Source organism: Clinocottus analis, unplaced genomic scaffold, assembly GCF_023055335.1.
Source record: "Clinocottus analis isolate CAN_PGR_092001 unplaced genomic scaffold, fCliAna1.0.p SCAF_23, whole genome shotgun sequence".
In the NCBI taxonomy this organism is placed as follows: Eukaryota; Metazoa; Chordata; class Actinopteri; order Perciformes; family Cottidae; genus Clinocottus; species Clinocottus analis.
Window position 1 is genome coordinate 1,758,477 of NW_027175965.1, and position 21,808 is coordinate 1,780,284.

General features: G+C 43.7%; 2 protein-coding genes across 2 annotated transcripts; both read right to left on the reverse strand.

The window, feature by feature from the left end:
* Positions 1 to 927: 927 nt before the first annotated feature.
* Positions 928 to 3,135, reverse strand: foxc1b (forkhead box C1b). Its single transcript, XM_068589884.1, has one exon. The coding sequence runs from the start codon at positions 2,906 to 2,908 to the stop codon at positions 1,457 to 1,459; it is 1,452 nt and encodes a 483-aa protein (XP_068445985.1). The 5' UTR covers positions 2,909 to 3,135; the 3' UTR covers positions 928 to 1,456.
* Positions 3,136 to 13,714: 10,579 nt separating this feature from the next.
* On the reverse strand, positions 13,715 to 17,426 carry foxf2b (forkhead box F2b). The gene is made up of 2 exons (XM_068589865.1): positions 16,051 to 17,426; positions 13,715 to 14,334 (listed from the first exon to the last, which is right to left on the reverse strand). Exons 1-2 carry the CDS (start codon positions 17,024 to 17,026, stop codon positions 14,162 to 14,164), a joined length of 1,149 nt encoding a protein of 382 aa, XP_068445966.1. The 5' UTR covers positions 17,027 to 17,426; the 3' UTR covers positions 13,715 to 14,161.
* Positions 17,427 to 21,808: the final 4,382 nt, after the last annotated feature.

Below are 21,808 nucleotides of genomic sequence, written 5' to 3' on the forward strand. Positions count from 1 at the left end.
TTATCATTATTACATCATTTTAAATGATTTATAATGAACTTTTTCCTGGTTATTTTGTTTATCTAAAATACTACAACGTGTTGAATTGATGTTATTAATACTGAAATAGATCATAAGGAGATGCCCGCTGCATGTGGATCTGCACAGCAAACAAGAAATGAAGTCTGTGTGCTCTTCTGGAGGATTTGTGTCTTTTGGGGAGGGGGTTGCCCCGCGTCATCAAGAATTCACTGAAACACATAACCATCTGCCAGCAGCAAGGTTTCAGTCGTAACAGGTCAGTGCTGCTCACAACACAAAGCAGGCTGAAGCAGACCCCATCATGCATTGCAGGACCTGTGGGGTTCTGCTCGTGCAGCAAAATGTCCCCTGAAGACTCCCAAAACAAATTCAGCAGCAGTTGTTTTTTTTTTTTGCATCTAAAACCTCCCTTTATTCACAAACAAGTCATACGGAAGCCGGCTCGGTTTGTAATTACTGATTTGCTTCGCTCACGAGCCCTTTAGTGAGTTCAACCGCACTGCTGCACTGCATGATTGTAAAGTGCTTCAAATCTGCAGTTCCGCCGCAGGCTTTTATTCTGAAAGTCACAATGAACGTGTATATGTGCCACCTCTTTATATGAGGTGACCTCTGTGGGTTGAATGTGACCTCTGCAGCGCCAATAGGGCCGCAGACCCGCTGATCACTTTTAGTGAAATATTCCTTCTTGAATCAAACAAGTCATCGGCCTTAATGAATGTTTCATTTGCCTTTTTCTTTTCTTTTGTGAATTAACACAATCTAAATAACGTTGATGAGGCTTAAAGGCACGCAAATTATAAAACTAGGCCACACACTCCTTGTTTATTTATCTAAAGAAAATGTGTTCCTCCCTGACCTCCATTTTAAAAATAACTTATCACATGTTGACTTCCACCTGTAATCTGTCTGCTCATTAAAAACATGAAATACTCCCTCCTCACTGCTAATAAATCACTCCAATTAAGATCAAATAGATGGCACTTTATTAAACAAACAAAATGTAATGCCTTCAAAATAGTTTTTAACAAATAAGACAAAATGAATAAAATAAGTCAGTATAGACTACACAGCCCCTCCTCTATTTCTATACAATAACTGGGAGAAATAAAGCAATGACGGAACTGGAAAAAATATAAAGTGTTTGGTCCTCAATATCCAACCACTCCCCTTTTTCTAAAAAAATAAGTTACTATATTAGGTTATAATTTACAGTATATGGTCATACAAGCTGGCATTTGAGCCATCTTCATAAACAATTCTCAGAGTTAGAGGGAAGAACACTTACGTGTTTTCGGTGTTACACACGTCTCGATAAGAAAAGCTCTCTGAATCTCTTATGTCCATTCGGAGTAGGGACAAACGAAAAGTACAAAACAAAAAATATAAAACATATATTAGAGTTATTAATTTAAGAGGTTCGCAACTCTGGCTTTCAGAACTTGCTGCAGTCATAAACAAAAGCTCCCGAGGTGCGGTAGATGGACTGGCCGGATGGGAACGCCATCTGACAGCTATTATTCCCGTTGACCGGGGAGCCGTTCAGCCCGATCCTCTGGGACTCAAACATCTCCCTCACAGAGTGGAAGTTCTGCTGCTGCGCCGGGTAACCCGGGCTCAAGTGGCTCAGGTCCCCGTACCAGGACGCCAGCCGGCCCTGGTGCGCGTGGTGGCCATCCTGGCCCGCCTGGCCCAGGTTGCTGTGTCCGAGAGGGGACGCGGAGGAGGAGGAGGAGGTCGCGGTGATGCAATAGTCGGGCAGGGCCTCCTCCACCGGGGTGGACGGCGCCAGATGCCCGCCGGAGGACCGCTCCCCCGCGTACAGGCTCATGGCCTGCATGTTGCAGTGATAGGTCGCGTTGGGGTTGGAGGAGATGGCGTTCTGGCTGCAGGGCGTCGAGCTGTACGCGGACGCTTGGTTCGGGGAGTAGCTGAGCGACATGGAAGGAGCGATACCTGTCCGAGAGGAGGCGATGAGCGGCGGGGACAGCTCGGCCTGCGGAGACCCCCGCATGCTGGTCATGATGTTATCCACGCTGAAGCCCTGCGCCGGGACCTGGCCGTGGTGGTGCTGCTGGTGGTGCTCGGGTCCCTCCATGCTGAGGGAGCGGGTGGAGGGCACGCTGTGCGGGCTGCCCGTGGACATGCTGATGCTGCTGCTGCTGCTGCTGCTGTCGGGGCTCTCGGTCTTGGGCACGGCGCTCAGGGCCGGGGAGGCGGCCTGCGGCGGCGTGGACGTCCCGTTCTCCGTCTTTATATCCTGGATCCGCACCGGATGGGAGCCCTGCCCCGAGGGGTCCTGCTCACCGCCGGTGTCGCGAGACGAGGGGTCCTTGCCCTGCCGGTCCCGGTCGTCCTTGTCCTTCTGCACGTCCTTCTTTTTGAACCTCCTCCTGCGCCGTAGGAAGCTGCCGTTCTCAAACATGTTGTAGGAGTCCGGGTCTAGAGTCCAGTAGCTGCCCTTACCGGGCTTCTTATCGTCCCGGGGCACTTTGACAAAGCACTCGTTGAGAGACAGATTGTGCCGTATGCTGTTCTGCCAGCCCTGCTTGTTGTCTCGGTAGAACGGGAACCTCTCCATGATGAACTGATAAATCCCGTTCAGGGTGATCTTTTTCTCCGGCGAGTTCTGGATGGCCATGGTGATGAGCGCGATGTAGCTGTAAGGGGGTTTGACCATGTCCTTCGGCTGATGCTGAGGGGTGTACGGCCCGTACGCCCGGGCCATGCTGGCCGGGTACTGGTCGTGGGCCGCATGGGAGTACATGCTCATGGGGGCAGGCATCCCGCTGTATCCACCGCCGGCCCGGTAGTAGCTCTGGTCGCTGCTGATGTACGGAACAACTCCCAAAGAGTTGGGGCTGGAGACGGAGTAGCGCGCCTGCATCCTGCGCGATGCGTAAAAGCTCCCCAAACTGCGTCCCCTCCACAAACGCTCTCAACTTCAGCGCGCGCTCCGGGTCTGTTACCGTTTTCTCTTCCTTCTGTTTCGTCTGGAAGTCCTTTTTTTCCTTCTTCTTCTTGTTTTAAGCCACAGCTCGCCGCGGTGAGCCGGACAGAGCGCACGGTGCCGCAGTGAACATTTGGGAAAGGGAGAAGGCTAAAAGTAAGTAAGGCTGGAGGAGCAGGAGTCGACGCGGCGAGAAACTTTTTTTTTACGCTGAACATTTGTTCCTCCCTTTTGGCTACTCGGGCTGCTCCTCCCCGAAAGTGTGCTGCATCATCCAATTGGAGGACGAAGTGAACCTGTGGAAAAGCTGTATGGGCGACAAAAGTTACTACACCCTCCTCCTCCTCCTCCTCCTCCTCCTCCTTCTCCCCCTCTCCTCATAACTCCATGGAGTTATTAAAATGCTGTTAAGGGTGTGCCTAAAATACTGAAAAATACCCACATAATTACTCAATTTGTGAGACATTTATTATGTTGTATTATATATCATATTGTGAACATTACATTACCTTCTCATTAGTCTATTTTGGAGACGACAATATTGAGTTTATTGTGGGGTTACAATCCTTAAAACGTCCGAGCACATCGCTGTACCCTCCTCTTCATTTCCCAAATATCCAAACGGTGCGTAAAAGCGGATATGAAAGCGCAGCTCCCCCAAAATGTACCCAAAACGGCCACCCACGAGTTTACGCTGTTATATCTGTCTCATATCAGCCGCGTAGGCCCGGAAACACTAGGCCTGTTGCCTAAATGAACGGTTTAACATGGGTTTCGATGCTTAAACCTGTAATTAGACCAAAGGTATTGCTCGACTATAATGCAAAAATGAGCTGACACCCATCAGGCTGCAGGCTGTGAGGAGCTCGCGTCAGCTGCTGTTGAGCCTCTGAATAAACAGACGCACATGAAAGAGGGCGACGGCATCCCGTGCGCGCCGGTGGGCGATGTGTGGAAACTAATTAAAGGTTAAATGAAGCTCATTTGGTCGGGATGGGTGAGAAAAAAAAGGTCTCCCGGGTGCGAGCGGCTGCTGGGACTGAGGTGGGATGTTTAAGATGAAGACCTTCCAAATGCCTTTCGCACTGAAGCGGCTGTTCGCTGAGCCGTGAGGCCCCCGCGGCTCCTGGAAAGTTGTGTTCCGTCGTGTTGACCGCGGAGCCTAAAAACAACAGCGGCGTGTTCTCAGCGTGATGGAGGCAATTGTTTAAAAACATGACGAAGACTAAGGCAATTACGTGAAGGGCGTCGTATTATGTCAGAGAATATATTCATTATCTGTCTTGTATTAGTTTATTATTTAACTATAATACAGATTATTTAATGTTAGTGTTTAAATCTTCTTTTCCGTTTTTCTTTATTTGATTCATTTGTGAACAAAAAGACGTTCAATGCTTTATTCACGCGTTTTCAATGTGTATTATTCAGTAGTATTATGATAAGGCTATCAGGTCACGTGTCCGAAAATGTGTCAGAAAAATAAAAATGCCTGTAATAAGATTATTAAAAACGTGTGCATCAGAACATATAATGTGTTTTATTTGCAACATTTATGGAAGCGAAGACAAAGTGTTTCTGTGTTATTTATCATTCTCACGTCAACTTTAGTTCATAACAGGGGAGAGAGTTCTAACTGCTATTTGTATTAAACTTTACAAAACTGTCTTATTAAAGTTCATGGATTCAACCAAATCGAACTACGTTCACAACATTCACATGCATTTTCTTGAAATTCTGCAAATATATTTAAAACGAAAATATTCTCTGAATCAATTTACTGACAGAAGTAATCCTGGTAAAGTTGAAAAGTTAATGAAGCGGACTCTGCATGTATTGGAGAGTTATAGTTCAAACTTTGCATTTTAACTTAACATCCATTTTTTGGGGGGGGCGGGGGGGGAACACATTAGTAACATACATGATAGATATTGCTAATAATAATAATTTTAATAATAAAATGCAATAAAAAATACAACCCTAATGCAATAAAAGAAGTACAAGCCAGCTTCTTGCTCTCATCTCTATCCTGTAGATTCACCAGCTGCATTACGATAACTCTTTCACAATATTCAGAATTGTTTTTAATTCAGAGAAGAGAAGAAAAAGAAGCAAACTCTGATAAACCGGTGATGATCTGTGAGAAGTGATATTTCTCACTGTGTTGTCCCGCCGCTCGCTCTCTCTTTCTCTGTGTGTGTGTGTGTGTGTGTGTGTGTGTGTGTGTGTGTGTGTGTGTGTGTGTGTGTGTGTGTGTGTGTGTGTGTGTGTGTGTGTGTGTGTGCGTGTGTTTTGCAGGTGTTGTGAGGTCTCTAGCAGAGCGGAGCGTCACCTGCGAGGTCCGGCCCACGAGCCGTCTGAGCCTGTGACGACTGACCGGTGACCCCTGCTGACAGCATCAGTGTGTGGAGGGGACACCCGCGTGGCCTGCAGGTAACTGAACCAGCAACCCACAGAGGGGTGCATGAGGCTGTAGCTGTGGTTAAATTATTTTTTCTTCTTCTTAATAGTAACAGGACAGTCCCGTTGTAATCTCTTCATCTGTCCCGATGAGGAGATTCCAGTGAAAAGCCACCGCACCCTGACGTGATATCTTGGACCAAATACAAAAAGCACATTGAATCAAATTGTCGCTAATGTAAATATTTGTGATGTTCGTTTGTTAAACATTTCTGGTTAATAGAATTTAATTCGAGGTGGAAACTCTGCTGAGAAGAAGCTGAAGGTGTTCTTCATGAAGGCCTGCGACACGCTCATGCCCCCCAGTGGTCAGTACGTAGAAGTGCACAATGGACAGATCTTTTACTTTAGTGGGCCTGGGCTGAAAGTAGAAATAGCACAATGTAGAATGACTCTGCTACAAATCCTGTATTCAACATGCAGGAAGGTTCTTCATATCCAGAGCTTTAATACAGCCTCGAAAACTATTTGAGATGCAAAACTAGAGTGGTGTAACAGCTCACAGAGCAGAGAATTAAGTCACTCTCCCTGTGTGTGTGTGTGTGTGTGTGTGTGTGTGTGTGTGTGTGTGTGTGTGTGTGTGTGTGTGTGTGTGTGTGTGTGTGTAATGTAATCCAATCTTCTTCTTTCTTTGTTTAGACAGTCGAGCCAGCAGCTTTAGTGCATGTTAGTGCCTTGTGAACCCCACTGGCTCATGCTCTTCTCTGCTCCCAGCAGAACAATAGAGCCTATAATAGAGCCTTTAATAGAGCCTGTAATAGAGCCCCTCTCCATGTAAACACTGTTAGCTGTGTCTGTTATTGTTGTTTACTCTGTTCATGCTGTTAGCACCGTTAGCTGTGAGTTGCCGACTCAACAGTCCCCTTGCTGAGAGCTGCCTGGAGGCAATAACATGCTCACAATCTCACATTTAGCACCTTTTAGTGAAGTTATGAAAAATGTTAGCATCAAAATACAGTCAACTTAAAGTACCAGAAGTAAAAATCGTAATTATGCAGAATGTCCCATTTCATAATAAGATCTAGTCTATTATTTAAGTAAATTTATTGTTGCAGTAGTGTGATCATAACTTGAATGTTGCAGGTAAAGGTGGAGCTCACATAAATTACTTTAAAACGTTAATTACTGTTTTGGTACTTTAGGCTCCTGCTTGGGAATTTTCCCCCTATGGATCAAGTTTCACTCTTGACAAGTTTATCATATCCGAATACATCATCGTCATTTATTTCTTGGGATTTGGCTATCTGTTATATCGTTTCCGGTCTTCTTCTCTGGTTACATTCACCTAAGGAACTTTTAACCTCAACGTCTTTTATCTCTGTTTGACAATCCGGTTCAAGCTAATTCTGATTCTGAAGTAAAAAAAAAGTAGAATATTTGCCTCTGACATGTAATAGTGGAGTAGAAATAGCAAAACTACATAAATACTGAGGAAAAGTACGTGAGGACGGATGCAACTACTTGTCAATCTAATAAAACAAAGAGAGCAAATACAGTAAATGTTTGTATGAAATGTAAAGGTTTATATAAATGCGGGTTCCATGTCTGTTAAGCCAGTGGTTCTCAAATAGGGTACATGAAGACACTCTAGGGGGTATGTGAAATTAAAAAAAATATACGTAAAATTAGCATCCATTCAAAACTTCACTAAAAACGAATATTAAATCAAATAGATTGGTATATATTATATTTAAATCAGACACTGATAGCACTGTGCAGTTCTTTCAATCATAAATGTTTTGGTCAGGAGGTACTTGACTGAAAACATATTTCACATGGGGTACATCACTGAAAAAAGGTTGAGAACCGCTCTGTTAAACAATGTGGCACCGGCTTTATTTCTGGTTTATGTGTCATAACACCACCACCATCACGTCTCCCCATGCAGCTTGTAAGTCAGTACACACACTGGCTTTAAGTAGGAACATAGCCCCCTCTGCTGCTACACTAATGCACATGCAAAAAACAGGGAAGCAAAGAAAAGCCATCTTGATTTAAAAACTGTTCTTTCAGTTCAATAAGGTCAACATTTCTAGAAGGAATGTCCGTAAAAAACAAGTGCAGAGTATTTAAATTCTGTATTTTTACTGGTGACCTCACATCAGTTTGGGGTAATTTTCTGTGAAGTCGTACGCCTGATGGATCGAGTATGAAACTGTTTCTCTGGCACTTCAGTGTGTCATCGACAGTGTTTATATTAAGTGCCTAATTAAACACAGACAGATTTCCAGAATATCCCAGGACCTCAAAGTCCTGCGCTCAAAGAGCACATTGGAATTGGTTTTCAAATAAATAGCTGCCAATCATCCATGTGCAAAACATTAATCTTGCTCCGGCTGTGACTGGTTTGAAGAGGGTGAAGCTGCTCTCAAGGCCACACAGCTCCTCACAGTGTGGCAGTTTCCCTCCCTTTTTTAACCCCTAAACTCAACATTTAGGACCAGCCAGAAAAATGTGCAGAGCTTCTCTGAAAATCCAAATAAGGCCATGAGAAATGAATAATGTTGAGCTGTTTCTGATTTGTGACATGGAAATTAGGTTTTTCATATTTCCCTTTTAGAGAAAACTGTGAGAACAGAAGATCCTTCAACATAAAAACCCTCAAGATATCATCTAAATGCACAAACACACTCACACAACATTTAGGGACACAAGACAAGACACTGGAGGACTAGAGAAGCAGGGGATTGAATCACCGACCTTCCGATCGGAACGGCACGCTCCGCCTCCTCAGCAGGAACATTTCTCCAGTATCCCGCTCTGAAGGCCATGAATGAATCCAAACCGAGCTTGGTTCTTTACATCGTGTAACCTTATTTTATACTATGCTGTTCTGTAGCTTTATTGTGTGTTCTTCTCACCACACATACTGTTGTTTTGTGTCTTTTATCCTGTACTGTTTGCTATTGTTTTGTTATAATCTGTCAGGGGACTACAAATGCAAATTAGCTGTATAGCTACAGTCTGGTACAGTGCATCAAAAGGTGATGTTTATGTTTTAACTGTACTTGGTCGATTTAAATAAAAGGGACCATTAAATACCCCACTAATTTATGAATGCATATGCAAAATAATCACACTAAAAGCGGCAGTAATAAACTTACGGATGTGATGGGGCTCAGCCTGAGGGCTGGGATCAACGCAGGGAGGTCTGAGAAGAGACAGACAGACAGAGAGAGAGACAGACAGACAGACAGACAGTCAGTCAGTCAGACAGACAGACAGACAGACAGACAGACAGACAGACAGACTGGAGCGAGTGGTAGTGCATGGACTACTGGGTCTGACTAACCGCTGCAGGTATAATTGTACTTGGTTAAAGTCTGGAGATGCTGGTGAGGGGACAGATGCATGAGAGGCGGGGCCAAAAGTCAGCTGGGACTCAAAGTCCTGTCTCCAGTAAGTGGGAAGACTCCAGAGCAGCGACAGGAGGAGCAGTGAATCCCGCAGGCGGTAGTGGATGCTTTTACTTCATCCGACTGCTTTTTTTGAGGATTCGACTCCTCGGGCCTCTCCACTGGAATGTTTCTTCTTCCCGCGAAGACAGGAAGACACGTATCTCCCCGGATTGCACAGTTGGAAGGCTGCGGCGTCGCCACGTCCATTTCGATATCGTCAGGGTTTGAGTAAAGTCTCTCTGGGCTGGATGACATGCACTCCACGGCCAAGCTTTTCCCCAGGAAGCTTGTTGATGTCCAAGATGCCTCTCGTGCTCGTTCCTTTCCCCCTGCAGGTGATGACTCAGAGGCCCCTAAATGGCCTCGTGTTCTCGGGTCCGACCTCTTTGTTATTATTGTTACTGGTCTTGGTCTTCTCAGAGAGCTGTGGAACAGGTGCAACCCGTAGCTCGTCTACAAGGCCGGACATGCCAAACTTTTCTCTTTTCCTCTCTGCTTTGCTGGCTTGTGGTTGGGAGGAGGCTGCCAGCTGCTCGTTGACAGATTCAAACGGTTCCTGTATCGTTGCCAAGCGGCTCTCTCTCTCCTCTAACCCTGCATGGAGCAACCTTCATCAGCTTAGAAGGCCACAAGGCTGTCTCCTCTTTGTTGATAAGTCGACTCATCGGTTGTTTTATTCTTAGTCAGCTCCAATATCTTCATATAAATAGTCATTTGTTTAGGCTTTTTTCATGCTGAATGACTTACTTCTACGGAACCCATGGCCACATCTCTGGTAAACACAAGATTTAAATGGTGCTTTTGTGTGATTCTTTGTGGTGGAACTCTGTTTTACGGATCTGTTGATCAAATCAACAAAAGCAAATCTTCATATCCTTGAGACCGAAACTGGAGGACCAACATCAAAGGACTTAACAAAGTTCGACATGTGTCTTTAGCGGCGTCACCTGCATAACTTAATGTTATAATGGGACACAGTGGACACCGAGCTGGACGCCTCGTGTTTGTACGCCGGATGAACCAACCTATCATAAAATGGCCCACATATCAAATCTGCAACAGTTCATATCAAAGAACCCACAAATGGCCAAGACACACAATTAAGATTGATACAAGGAAAAGCAAACGTTTGCAGAAAAGGACAATCTGGTTGAAATCTCCCCCATTTTCTACAGTGGAAAACACCTTCTCTGCCGAAATTGCTCCACATTGAAGAGGCAGAGTGACAAATCAATACACTAAATTACACTTGATCACTTCAACAGTTTCTGTATTGTTGCCACATATTGAAGTGAATAGGTGGCCGTGGCTCTGAAACAATGGGGGAACTATTCAGCATGTTGAACTACATTAAATAATATGCTGCTACACATGTTGTGGAAGTAATGATCATTATTTCCAAACTAATCTAATTCAACAAAGAATAGTTTGACAACTACCACAACACCCAAATTATTCAATTATCTATAATCACTGCAGTATGCATGAACAGGAATTGTGTGGTGTAATACCACTGATGACAACAAAGGCATATCATTCACCTGTTGAGCTCTTTGTCAAACCGTCAGTGCAGTTATGGCAATTAGCCACGCCCTTTTCCATAAATTCCCTTTTGCTTTGTGTTGAATACTTTTCAAATAGAAGCAATTAAGCCAATCTGTCTAAGGTTAGGTCTCACTTTTCTAAAATACCAAAGTTGTGTATCATGTATCGTCATTTGTAATGAGCTAAGATCTTTTTAAATGGGTAGCCTATTGAACACACACACAGTAACAAGATGCATTACATTCAGTGATGCAACAGGCCGGGTCACATTGGTAAATGAGCTCAATGTGCACAAAGCGGTGGACGCATTGTGGGTGTTGCCCTACGGATCGTGGTTCATATTGAAGAAACAGTGACTCTGCATTTGTTTGCCATCTAACCGAGAGTTAAAATGAGACATCGCTTGTGTTTTTCCAGTAGACTTCAAAGAGGTTGTGGCCTGCTTAGGCCCGTTTAGCTAAAAGGCTGAAGGCTGGGAATGTATATCGTCAGCTTCGGTCGTAAGAAAAACAGAAATAGTCATCATTTTCTTTTCAAGGAAGATAACTGTTGGTTTGTTTGTCAGCGCTTCTCTGTGTCTATCAGCGCATTGGTGCCTGTTATCCATGTATCTGTTAACGTGCATGTTCACATGATTGCTTGAGATGAATTCAGAGTGTTTGAGGATCTTCCTCTACAGCAAAATACATTTGTCATAAAATATTGTATCCTTCTAACTGGGTTTTATTTTACATTGCTGAATAAATGTTCATGTAAATCTGTTACGATAATATAATATAATATGCACATATTCATTTGATTTAGTTTGTGATTTCTCAGAGTTCTGTGAACGTCAAATCTCTTTGTTGAAGTCAGCCGCTAGGTGGCGCTGTCCTCCACCATATTGAAAGCTCCTTAACAATCTTGTCATGGAAATTCCAGCAGCTGCAAGGCCACTTTGTGTGACTTTTCATCATGGAGGGCTGAATGAGGAAATTAGAGAGCACTTTGTTGTCTATAGACGTTTATCTTTTTGACATGTGACTGTTCTTTCTTTTCTCTGCTCACAACCCCACAAGATATGTCTTTGACCCCAAATTGTTTAAAACCCACTTTGTTTTTCTGACTGATTCTGGATCTGAAGCTGATATGAAAATACAGATCTCTGGTATAATTTGCTGCCATGATCTTTTCTTATTCTCTGAATCATTCGACCACATGAGGATTTGTCCACATGTGGCTTGTTGGCCAGTTAAAACATGGAAATGTAACTTGTAAAAGCAGGAATCTCTCACGTGGTTCTCATTTGTGATACCTTAAAAATGTTAAAATTGGTGGAATTTCATTCATTCAACCAGAGCATCACTTTTAAGTTCCATAAGAAAATAAATGCACAAAGTAGTGCTCCAGAGAAACCCCCATGATGAGCTTTAACACGACAAATAAACACTGAGGTAACAGATCTTAAACATCCTGGAGAAAACATTTTCTGAGACGTTGCATTCAAGACAGATTTGAGGAAGTGTGATTATGTCAGTGGCCTTATAAGGAGCTGCTACTGCCAAATGTCCATCTGCATATGTTAGTCATGGGGGATGCTGCATTTGAGTCATGACCAAAAGCCATGGAGACAACAACCATAGAGGAGCAGCACAAGTGCAGCCGCCCCAGTCTGCTCTCTGTTTGTGTGACGAGGCAGCGCTCTGCGAGTCTAATCTGTTTACCGCACTCTAAAAATACCAAGTTGTTGCATTTCCATGGACGTGGGGCCCTGTCGTGGCTTTGTTTATACGGCGTCTTGAAATTCTGGCAACTCTGGAAGTCCACATGGAAAGGAGCAACCCTCAGGATGCAAAAGACTTTCAGCTGTTTCAGACAAGCTGGAGGTGGCTGTGAAACGTGCAAAATGTGGAAATATTCAAACTGGGAATAATTAGATTTTAAGAAGTGACTTCTTCCTCTTTTTTCTTTACAATGTAATATTACTTTGAGCCTCTCTCCTCTCATCAGCACTGTCAGCTTGAATGAGCAGTGTGGTTCTCATCTCTCCACATTGCTTTAGAGTCATCCTGTTTCCAAATAAATAAGTTAGTACATTTACTGAAGCACGTACAACTCTGAGCTAAACGTTCTTTGCTTAGAGTATTTTTTATTTTATCCTACTTTATAACTTCTCTTCATTGATTTGACAGCTGTTACTTTGAAGATTTTGATTTTATGTACAAAATAAAAGACATTATAACCCCATTCATCGTTTTAAACATGCTCAACATGACATGCATCGACTTCACTTTGCTTCTTAATAAATGACAATCCAGTAACATAAAATGTATAATCAAAGGGCCATTCTGGTGTATAAAAAGTACAAAAGTACAATTTGCTGTAAAACTTCTGTATTTTCTGACAACAAAAAAAGTGTAATTTTTCCTGGTCGTGGAGTTAAAGAAATAAAAGGTGAAGCTTTATTACTATTATACTGTTGCTTTGTTACGTTTAATTGAATAAAGGATCTGAACTTCTTCACCACTGTAATCACAACTGCAAACCAAAATATAATCTATTGAAACACAAAGGCTTCATTAAAGCACTGTGGAAACGAACATTATTGATCGAAGGCTAAAAGGTTTCTTTGACAGAAAAACAAGCTCAAAGCAGACATTTTTGTAGAAGCTACATGTTGCACAATAAGTTGTCATATATACCTTATATATGAATGAATGATTTTAGAGAATAATACTTTAAAACCTGACCATCAGTGGTGGAAGAAGTAATTGGATCCTTTATACAAGTAGCAACACTATAAAATACAAAAATGCTCCTTAAGAAGTCAGTTAGTATATCCCATACTTACCAAGTAAGAAGTATTAACAGCAAGCAAAAGTAAAATTATATGCAGTGCATATAGTCTTATTTTACTATAATAACTGACGCGTCAACATGTCAGAATAATCTTAATGTAGCTGTTTAAAGGGATATATGTTTAAATATTCATGCTTTAAATATTGTAAATTGGTCATATGTTTAGCATGATAATTATTGCATATTATCTGCTGCCAAATAAATGAGTACAAGTAAAGCAGCAATAGTTGAAATACTCGGTTAAAGTACAAATATATATATATATATATATATATATATATATATATATATATATATATATATATATATATATATATATATATATAGAGTAAATGGTCTTTCCATCATGATGACAATAACTGGGAATGTGTAAACGGCCAGAAAGCAATATTCAATATGGAATGATGTGTTTCTGCTTCATGCCAGCTCAACATCACGCCCCTCTCATGCAAAGTCAGGAACCTTTCCACGTGAATGTGCATGAAAAGACAGAAACCTGCAGGAATGTAGCCTAAAATATATATCAGCTTTATTGAAACCTTTTACAGGACAGAAAGTTGGCAAAGGGTTATACAATAAGTGCAAAGTGTAGTTACTCTAATAGCATAGAACGTAGTTACATAGAATATAATTAGTTTGCACGTGTTACAAGAGCAAACATATTAAAAGTGTTTCTGAAGCTTCTTTTGAAGAAGAAAACGCTTGTCGGGGTTCATATTGGCTGAGTGTTTCTTTTTCTTTCTTTTTTTTTTAAGGCATGTGTGGTTTCTTCATTCATTTCCTTCAATGCATAGTTTTCTCAAGTCCAACCAAGAAAGCTACTCTGGCTGCGATGTTTAGAGGCAAACAAGTGAACGCGGGACGCCACGATACATCCAAAATGTCCGCGTGCTGGTTCTCTCGTGACGGAGCTGCAGTTTCACTGGGACCCGTCACGCGCGCGCGCGCACGCTCACATCACGCACGGCTTGATGTCCTGACAGACGCTCTGCGGGTGGTGGTGGTGGTGATGGTGGTAGTAGGATCCGCCGGCCGAGGGGTGGAAGGACGAGATGCCGTTGAAGTTTAACACAAAATCTTTCCTGTCGCACACCGAGGAATGGCTCTGGTAGCGCGGAATCCCCACTAGAGAGGAGACAGTGAAACATGGTCAATGAAGAGGCGCAGATTGTTGTATTCATATATTATGTTGAGCATCCTAAAGCACGGTTTTTTTGCGAAATTATTCGACACGGAAAAAAAGGGTTTTGGGGTTAAATTGGGGTTCAAGGTGAATATAAATGAATGTTTCTACATCTTCCAAATAAAATAAAGTTTAGTCTGAGCAGCTTTATAAACTGGAACATGTGTATTCACGTTCATATGTTCTATAAGTGCAGACGGATAAGGCCTTGCTTTGCAGAAATAATTATGGTTTGTATAAGCAAACCCCTGTTGACTCCCATTTCTTACAGATTCATTGCAAATGCAGATAATATATATATATATATATATATATATATATATATATATATATATATATATATATATATATATATATATATATATATATATATATGTTAGACATATGGCTTTATGAAGCTTTCACAAGCGGACAGCTCAATATCAATGAGTTGTAATCCGAAAAGCAAAGCACCTTTCTTCAGCTATATATATTTTTTAATTGTCTTTACCAATTGAATGTTTTTATTTAGATTTCCAACTAATAACAATAATCTATCTATTTATTTTCTCTTTGAGAGCCCCAGACCTGCAACACAATTTAAACGAGGCCGTCATTTCGTGTCTGTAAGTGAGCCTCTATTTCCAGAAAGAGAAAAATAAATAGGGAGGCTGCGGCTTCGTCAAGGTCATAAGGACTCCAGATGTGACTGTGCTTTTCAGGGGAAGACAGCAGGCTTTATCCTCCGGGCCACAGCTCGCTGCCCTGCTGCCCGTTTCCACAGACAACACACGAGCCTCTCTGCCTGACAGTCCAGCCATAGATAGACCTGCTCTGCGCACTCCAACCCGCGCAGCCGCAATTAAGCCGTCGCGTAAAGTTGAACAAGGCCCGGCCGTCTCTTGCGGAGACGCGCTGCTTGAAATGCTCTGCTGGTGTGGTCCGACCTGCAGACACTTTTGTTTGGTTAACCTCTGGGACCCTTTAGGCTCCAGCGTGGGTAACTCGCCTCGGCCAAATCCCCTGACTTAAGTAAACCCTCAGTGTGTTATGCTAAAGCAAATGAACGTGAACTGGCGGAGGTGAATTACGAACGCGATCACACAAATAGCTGTTGATCTTAATCTGTTTATTAGCACGTGCGCAGATTGTGGATTTAAGAGACAATATTACACATTAGCCCAGAGAATCTGCATTTTATTTATTTATTGGCCCTTAAAAACATTATACATTTGCTGGACGAAGCGCAGCAGGACAATGTGACTTTAATATTCAATACAAGGAGTTAAACAATTGCTTAAATATTTTGTCTCCGACAACGGAAACAATTTAGGGTCAAACTTTAAAAAAACAATTCTAGTAAAATGAATATTCTAGTGTGTAATCTCCTATTTTTACGTCTGTTTTGCTTTTGAATAATTACGACAATCCCAATTTTGAATAAAAGTCATAATCATTAAATACATAATTTTAGTTTTCACTCCTTCAAAACATGTATAATTGGTCGCAGGCCTCTGCTGCACTTTGAAACACAATCTTGATTATTTTAATCTCCGATTGAGATGAGCTGGACATGCTATGTGGATTGCTATATAATTCTATTAATATGTACGATAACCTCCAAAGACATTGGTCGGGACTTCATCCTCCCCATAAGAGCCTCATGGAGGTGGTGGTACCTGATATGTCGGTGCTGTGGCTGTCTCTGCCGTTCTGGTGAAGATAACTCTGCTCCAGGGAATAAGGCGACATGCCGGAGTGTAACCCAGAGGACGCGGGGCTGCTGGAGGTGAGAGGCTGCTGTTTGATGTAGGGGGACCCGCCGGAGGACGCCCAGTGCGCGGACGTGCTGGCGTACGGGGAGTGGCCGTCCAGCGCGCTGGCCATGGCTGGAGAGGACGGGACGGGGCTGCTGCTGCTGTCCGGCCCGTACTCCCCGTTCGACGGCACAGGACAGCTCGCCATGTACGTGGAGCCGGGGCTCGGAGACATGTGGGGCACGTGGTGGCCGCCGCTCAGCCCGTCGTAACCCCCGGCCATTGAATTGCTCATCATGTCCAAGTTGTAGCTGTTGCCGTGACAGGAGAGAGCGGCGGATGGAGCTTGGAAGTCAAAACTCTGCGGGAGGATGGAGGCGCCGAAGCCAATGCCGTTCATCATCCGGTACATGGGCTTCAGAGCTTGACATTTCCTCCTGAAGCCTCTTGGTCTGCGACGAAACGAGCCTTCCTCAAACATGAACTCACTGCCCGGGTCGATGGTCCAGTAGTGGCCTTTCCCTGGCCGACCCAGCCCTTTGGGCAGCTTGATGAAGCACTCGTTCAGCGAAAGATTATGCCGGACAGAGTTCTTCCAGCCCTGATACGAGCCCCTGAAGAACGGGAAGCGAGCCTGGAGGAACTGGTAGATCTCACTGAGTGTCAGTCGTTTGGTGGGGGAGCTCTGTATCGCCATGACGATGAGAGCAATGTAGGAGTACGGCGGCTTTTCCGGTCGCCGTAAACCGGAGGTCGTCTTCTTTCCTTTAATGGCGGTGGACGAACTTTCCGTGGCGGCTTGTGGGCTCAGCATGGCGGGGTGCAGGGAGCCGGACGCCGGACTGGATCTCAGAGGAGGCGGAGGGTCCAGCTGCTGCTGAGGGGTCTCGGTCGTCATGTCAGCTCTGACGTACGACTGGCGTAGATTGAAGAGAGGGAGGGCAAAAACACGCGCTGTGAGACGTTTCTAAAGGAGGAATCTATTGGGATCCGGCGGTCAGTGTCCTTGCAAGTGAGCGTTACACCGCCAGTGGTCCTCAGAATCCCAGTGCAAAATGGAGTGAAATGTCTGTCTCCCGTTACGCACTACTCTCCCGTTACGCACGGTACTTCCTTGACGCATGCAGAACGCACGACGAGTACGCACTGACAGAGAGAGGAAGAGGAAAAGAGAGGGGGAGGGGAGGGGAGGGGGGGCTGGTTATTCACTGGAGACTGAGTGTCCAGCGGTTTAGTGCGACACAGGGGCTCCACTGGGTGTCACAGCGGCGCTAAGTGGTTCTGCGTGGCGCGCCGGGTGGCCGTCGTCCGCCTTAATAATCCCTCAAGTGGAGGAAACACACACAGAAAAAAACTCGACCTATTGCGCGCAACAGTCCAGCCAAACAAAGCTCGACCACCTATCATTGCATAAATCTTTCTTCCCTCTCCGAGAGCCCATCCACACCCCCACCCCTCCCTTCTCCCCATCCGCACTCTGCGCCTCCAAATCTCCCTGAAATCAGTGACGAATACACCCCCTAACCCCCCCCCCCCCCACACACACACACACACACTCCACGCTCTTGCCAAATCTGGCCCGAGTCCCCTTACCGTTCTAAGCAGTGTTAAAGCCCCTCATGTTCTCCTCGCCCTCTCTCCCCCTCGTCCAAATTTGGACAACGCAATTAAGTCATATATCAAACCTTCACCCAACACATCCCAATCAACAGCGCCACACGCCAGACGCACACGTAAAACACGAGTTTTTCCACCCTCTCTGGTCCTGCATGGATGAAGCTGTGATTTCAGCCACAGATCATGCATTTTCCTGACACGAATAAACCACCACAGCATGTGTGCAAAAAGGTTCAACTTGCAATTGAAGCCGTGACGACACAAAACGTTCACTCGGGCCTATGATCTGCGTGATATCTGTGGCTGATGATACCCAAACGCAATAATAAAAAAAACACCGCACCATCTCATAGTATTTGTATTATTTTGCTCATAATTTCCTCCCAAACGGGTCCAGAGGATAACAAAAACAAACTGTCGCAGTGCCGGGCTGGGCCGAGGAGTGTGAGAGATGGAGAGGTGGTGGTCTTTTACCGTGCGTGTGTAAGCGGGGGGTTGCTCTGAGTAAATGACTTTGACATGAGTGGAAGCAGGCTTTTTCCATCAAGCCCGGCCCTGGATACCACACACAGCGCGCCAGTGTCAGCTTACCGCCCGGGGCCAGAGCCGGTCCCATGGGCCCCACGTTCATTAGAGAGAGAAAAGCGAAATTAGGCGAGCGGGCGTCGACAGTTTCCTCCCCTATGGAGACATCACATACAGATTTGTCCAACATGATGGAGTTATATATCCCATAAAGGTAGTATCAACATCCGTGTTGCGACGGAGCGGAGATCGTTGGAGGAAAAAGAAGAAAGCGTCAAGTTTTGTGGCCTGTCACTAAACTGAGTTTTTTTGGGGGGGGGGTGGGTTGTGTTGTTTATTGTCATAATTTCTTTTCATTAAGCTATTTCTCGTGCACAGATAATTATTAGGCCTAGTTGTAGACGTTTGATTTCCTCTTTTCTTTCTCACGGGACCAATATATTGATTTGTAAGAAATGAAATCACAACAGTGGACACTTTGCAGGGAAAAAAACATATAGTTCCACTTCATTTATTTTTTACATTTGATTTCATACACTCAAATCTGTGTCTGTGCACGTGTTTTGGCGACACAACCTTTTTTTTTAAGTTTAGATATAGCCTGGAAGGCTTCCCAAACCATAAGCAGCAACAATAACCTTTGCACTTTGCACAACAAAGGATATGCGGATAAAACCATTTTTCCTTTCCAAAGACACACACACACACACACACACACACACACACACACACACACACACACACACACACACACACACACACACACACACACACACACACACACACACACACACACACACGGAGGACCTTAACGGCCCCAGAAATTTCCTGCGACATCAAAACTTATGACCCCCGCTGAGATCAGGATGCTTCGGCTTTAGAGGAATCTTTGTTCTGCGGCGCTTTGAAGACGGCGCCGCGGCTGCTTTTACGCACCAAGATTATAGGAGATCCTAATTTAGCCTTTTTGGAAATATGATGTGATCGGCGGCCACCACGAGAGCTCTCCAGAGTTGTCTTTGATGAAGGAGTTTGTCTTTGGAGTACACTGTCTCGGCTGGAGGCCCGTATGAGCCTGCTGCCGACACCACGAGGCCTTCTGTTTGTTTTCATGTTTAGGCAGAAAAATATTGTTCATTCCCCATGAAATATTAGAGAGATACGATTAAGAGATTTTTTTGTATCGTGCTTGTCTGACCGCATGTAACCTGTTTCAGCTCATTTTAAAATAAAATACTCACGGCCTAAGATTATATTACATTTAAATTGGAATAAACACAACCACAAGAAGCCCATATTTCTGATTAGAATACATATATAGAAACATATGTTCCACAAATACTAAAAAACAGCAAAGGTGTAATAATAATAATAATTAGCGTGGTCTTAAATGTGTTTTACTCCTTTTACATGTCATATAGGTCTGAAATAAACGCGCTTCATCTGATAAAACAACAACAGACACCGGCTTCAGCTCCTTTTAATGCTAATCTAATATTATTTCGGCCGCTCCGTCTGTGTTTCCTGTGGCGGTGCGGCAGCTTTGGAGCTGCCTCTCCGGGAATCTGGGAGGTCAAGCGCGGTTCAGTTTGCCGGAGGAGTGACAGACTGTTTGGACTTCCTAACATTGTGCCTGCCCTAAAGTCTGCTTTCATAACACGGTGGGCCTTATTAGCACAGCAGCCCGCCCTGGGACGGGCCTGAGCTGCTGCTCCTGCCCGGTGTGGACCGGCTTGAGCCGGGAACCCGTCTACATGAACATGCAGAGAAAAAGACGTGTACACATATGAAGGATTCGCGTGATGACAAGCAGGATGTTCACAATGTGGGGGACACTGAGGGCGTTGGAGCCACGTGACCGCCCGCACACAGGTATATATGCTGTTCTGGTGTTTCACCTGCAGGTTGCAGCATTGTCCCTGCAAACAGGAGCAGGTCTCACCTGTCACCTGTCAGCCTGCGCATGCGCTCTGAACCCCGTGGCTTCAGTTGTTAAAGCCTTAACGTGTGTGTGTGTGTGTGTGTGTGTGTGTGTGTGTGTGTGTGTGTGTGTGTGTGTGTGTGTGTGTGTGTGTGTGTGTGTGCACAGCGATCATTATAAATGTAAAGATGACACACACACAAACTACATTACAAGATGTTTAGTGTTGGAATGTGAATTATTTGTTTGGACTCATCCGTCTGGCACCGGAAGAGTTAATGTCCAAAACGCCGACATCCAGCTCACACAATATGACAAACTACATGAAGTTATAGTCATTTGATATATTTTATGTTTGAGCGCTGTCATTTTGAATAATAACTAAAGTATTACACTCGCGTTCTATTAAATTGCAAATAATGTTAAATAAGTGGCACCCGGTTTCATTTGTTGTCCTATAATTCTTCTTATTTATAATTCTTCTCATTTCCTGAATGCAGCATTACCTTATTATTTACTCGCCATATTTTTTTGAGGAAAACTGTGACTTAACACGTTTCTTATTCGATGATGTGAATGGTGGATACTGGAATCATCTGAAAATAACAAGACTATCGTTCCAACTTTTGGGAACTTGTGTCGAAGACAACAGCGATTTTCTCGGCTTTACATTGCATTTTAATCCAATTATTTCATCATTCATATTTCATATTTTACCTAAATGTCTCATGACTGGACCTGAGGCGGATGACTGGACCTGGGGTCTGTTTCAGGACCGCGGAGAGCAACTGCAGCCTCCTCAGGACACAAGCCGTGCAGCCTGCAGGGTTTTCTGTGCCCATCTCGGAGAATAATCATGTGTATGAGTAAATATCTCAACATACGAAATACAAATAGACAACGGAAATATAAATAATCCAAACTGAAAGTTGTGTTTTGATGAAAAACTGCAGTATACTTTATTTATTTACATACAGTCAGCACTGTTTCACATCACTTTTAACAAATAAAGTGAGGCGTTGAAGGAATGAGTCAATATGTTTAATATTTGTTGTGTCTCTTGTTTATTATACGTTTGTGTGAGAAACCACTAATCACCACGTATATAAACGATAACATCAACACATTTTAATATTTGTTTAGTAAACAATATGGATTAGCCGGAATATCAATAACAGCATCAATTTAGGTTAACGTGTATTTACGATGAGTATACTTGAGGGGAGATAGCTTTATATAACTGTAAGGTTTTATTTATATCGCTTGAGAAGATGTTTGTTTTAAAGGTCATTTTACATGTGGCAGGGTGTGTTTTTGGGGATATATTTTCAGTCCATCTGAGCTGGTCATGCATGAGCATTACACGCTAAATAACATCACAATTAACAATAATTGGAACCATACCATTTATATGTTTAATCGTTATTGTTTAATCTGCAATTTTAGTGGTTTGCTGGTTGTTGCCTTGATTACAATAGACGACCTTGGTATTTTTTTTTATTTCAAGAAGCGGCCAATATGTATTTTGTTTATATGTATATTATGTTTTAAATTGGGAAAAAAAACTGTACTGAGGGAGAGGCAGCATGGGCTTCTTTTCGACTTTGATGACTTTGA

Bases quoted from the DNA above. Each gene is read 5' to 3' on its own strand.
- foxc1b (XM_068589884.1), bottom strand. From the start codon at position 2,908: ATGCAGGCGCGCTACTCCGTCTCCAGCCCCAACTCTTTGGGAGTTGTT.
- foxf2b (XM_068589865.1), bottom strand. From the start codon at position 17,026: ATGACGACCGAGACCCCTCAGCAGCAGCTGGACCCTCCGCCTCCTCTG. The intron at 14,335-16,050 runs GTACCACCACCT...TCTCCTCTCTAG, and splicing joins CCACAGCACCGACATATCAG to TGGGGATTCCGCGCTACCAG.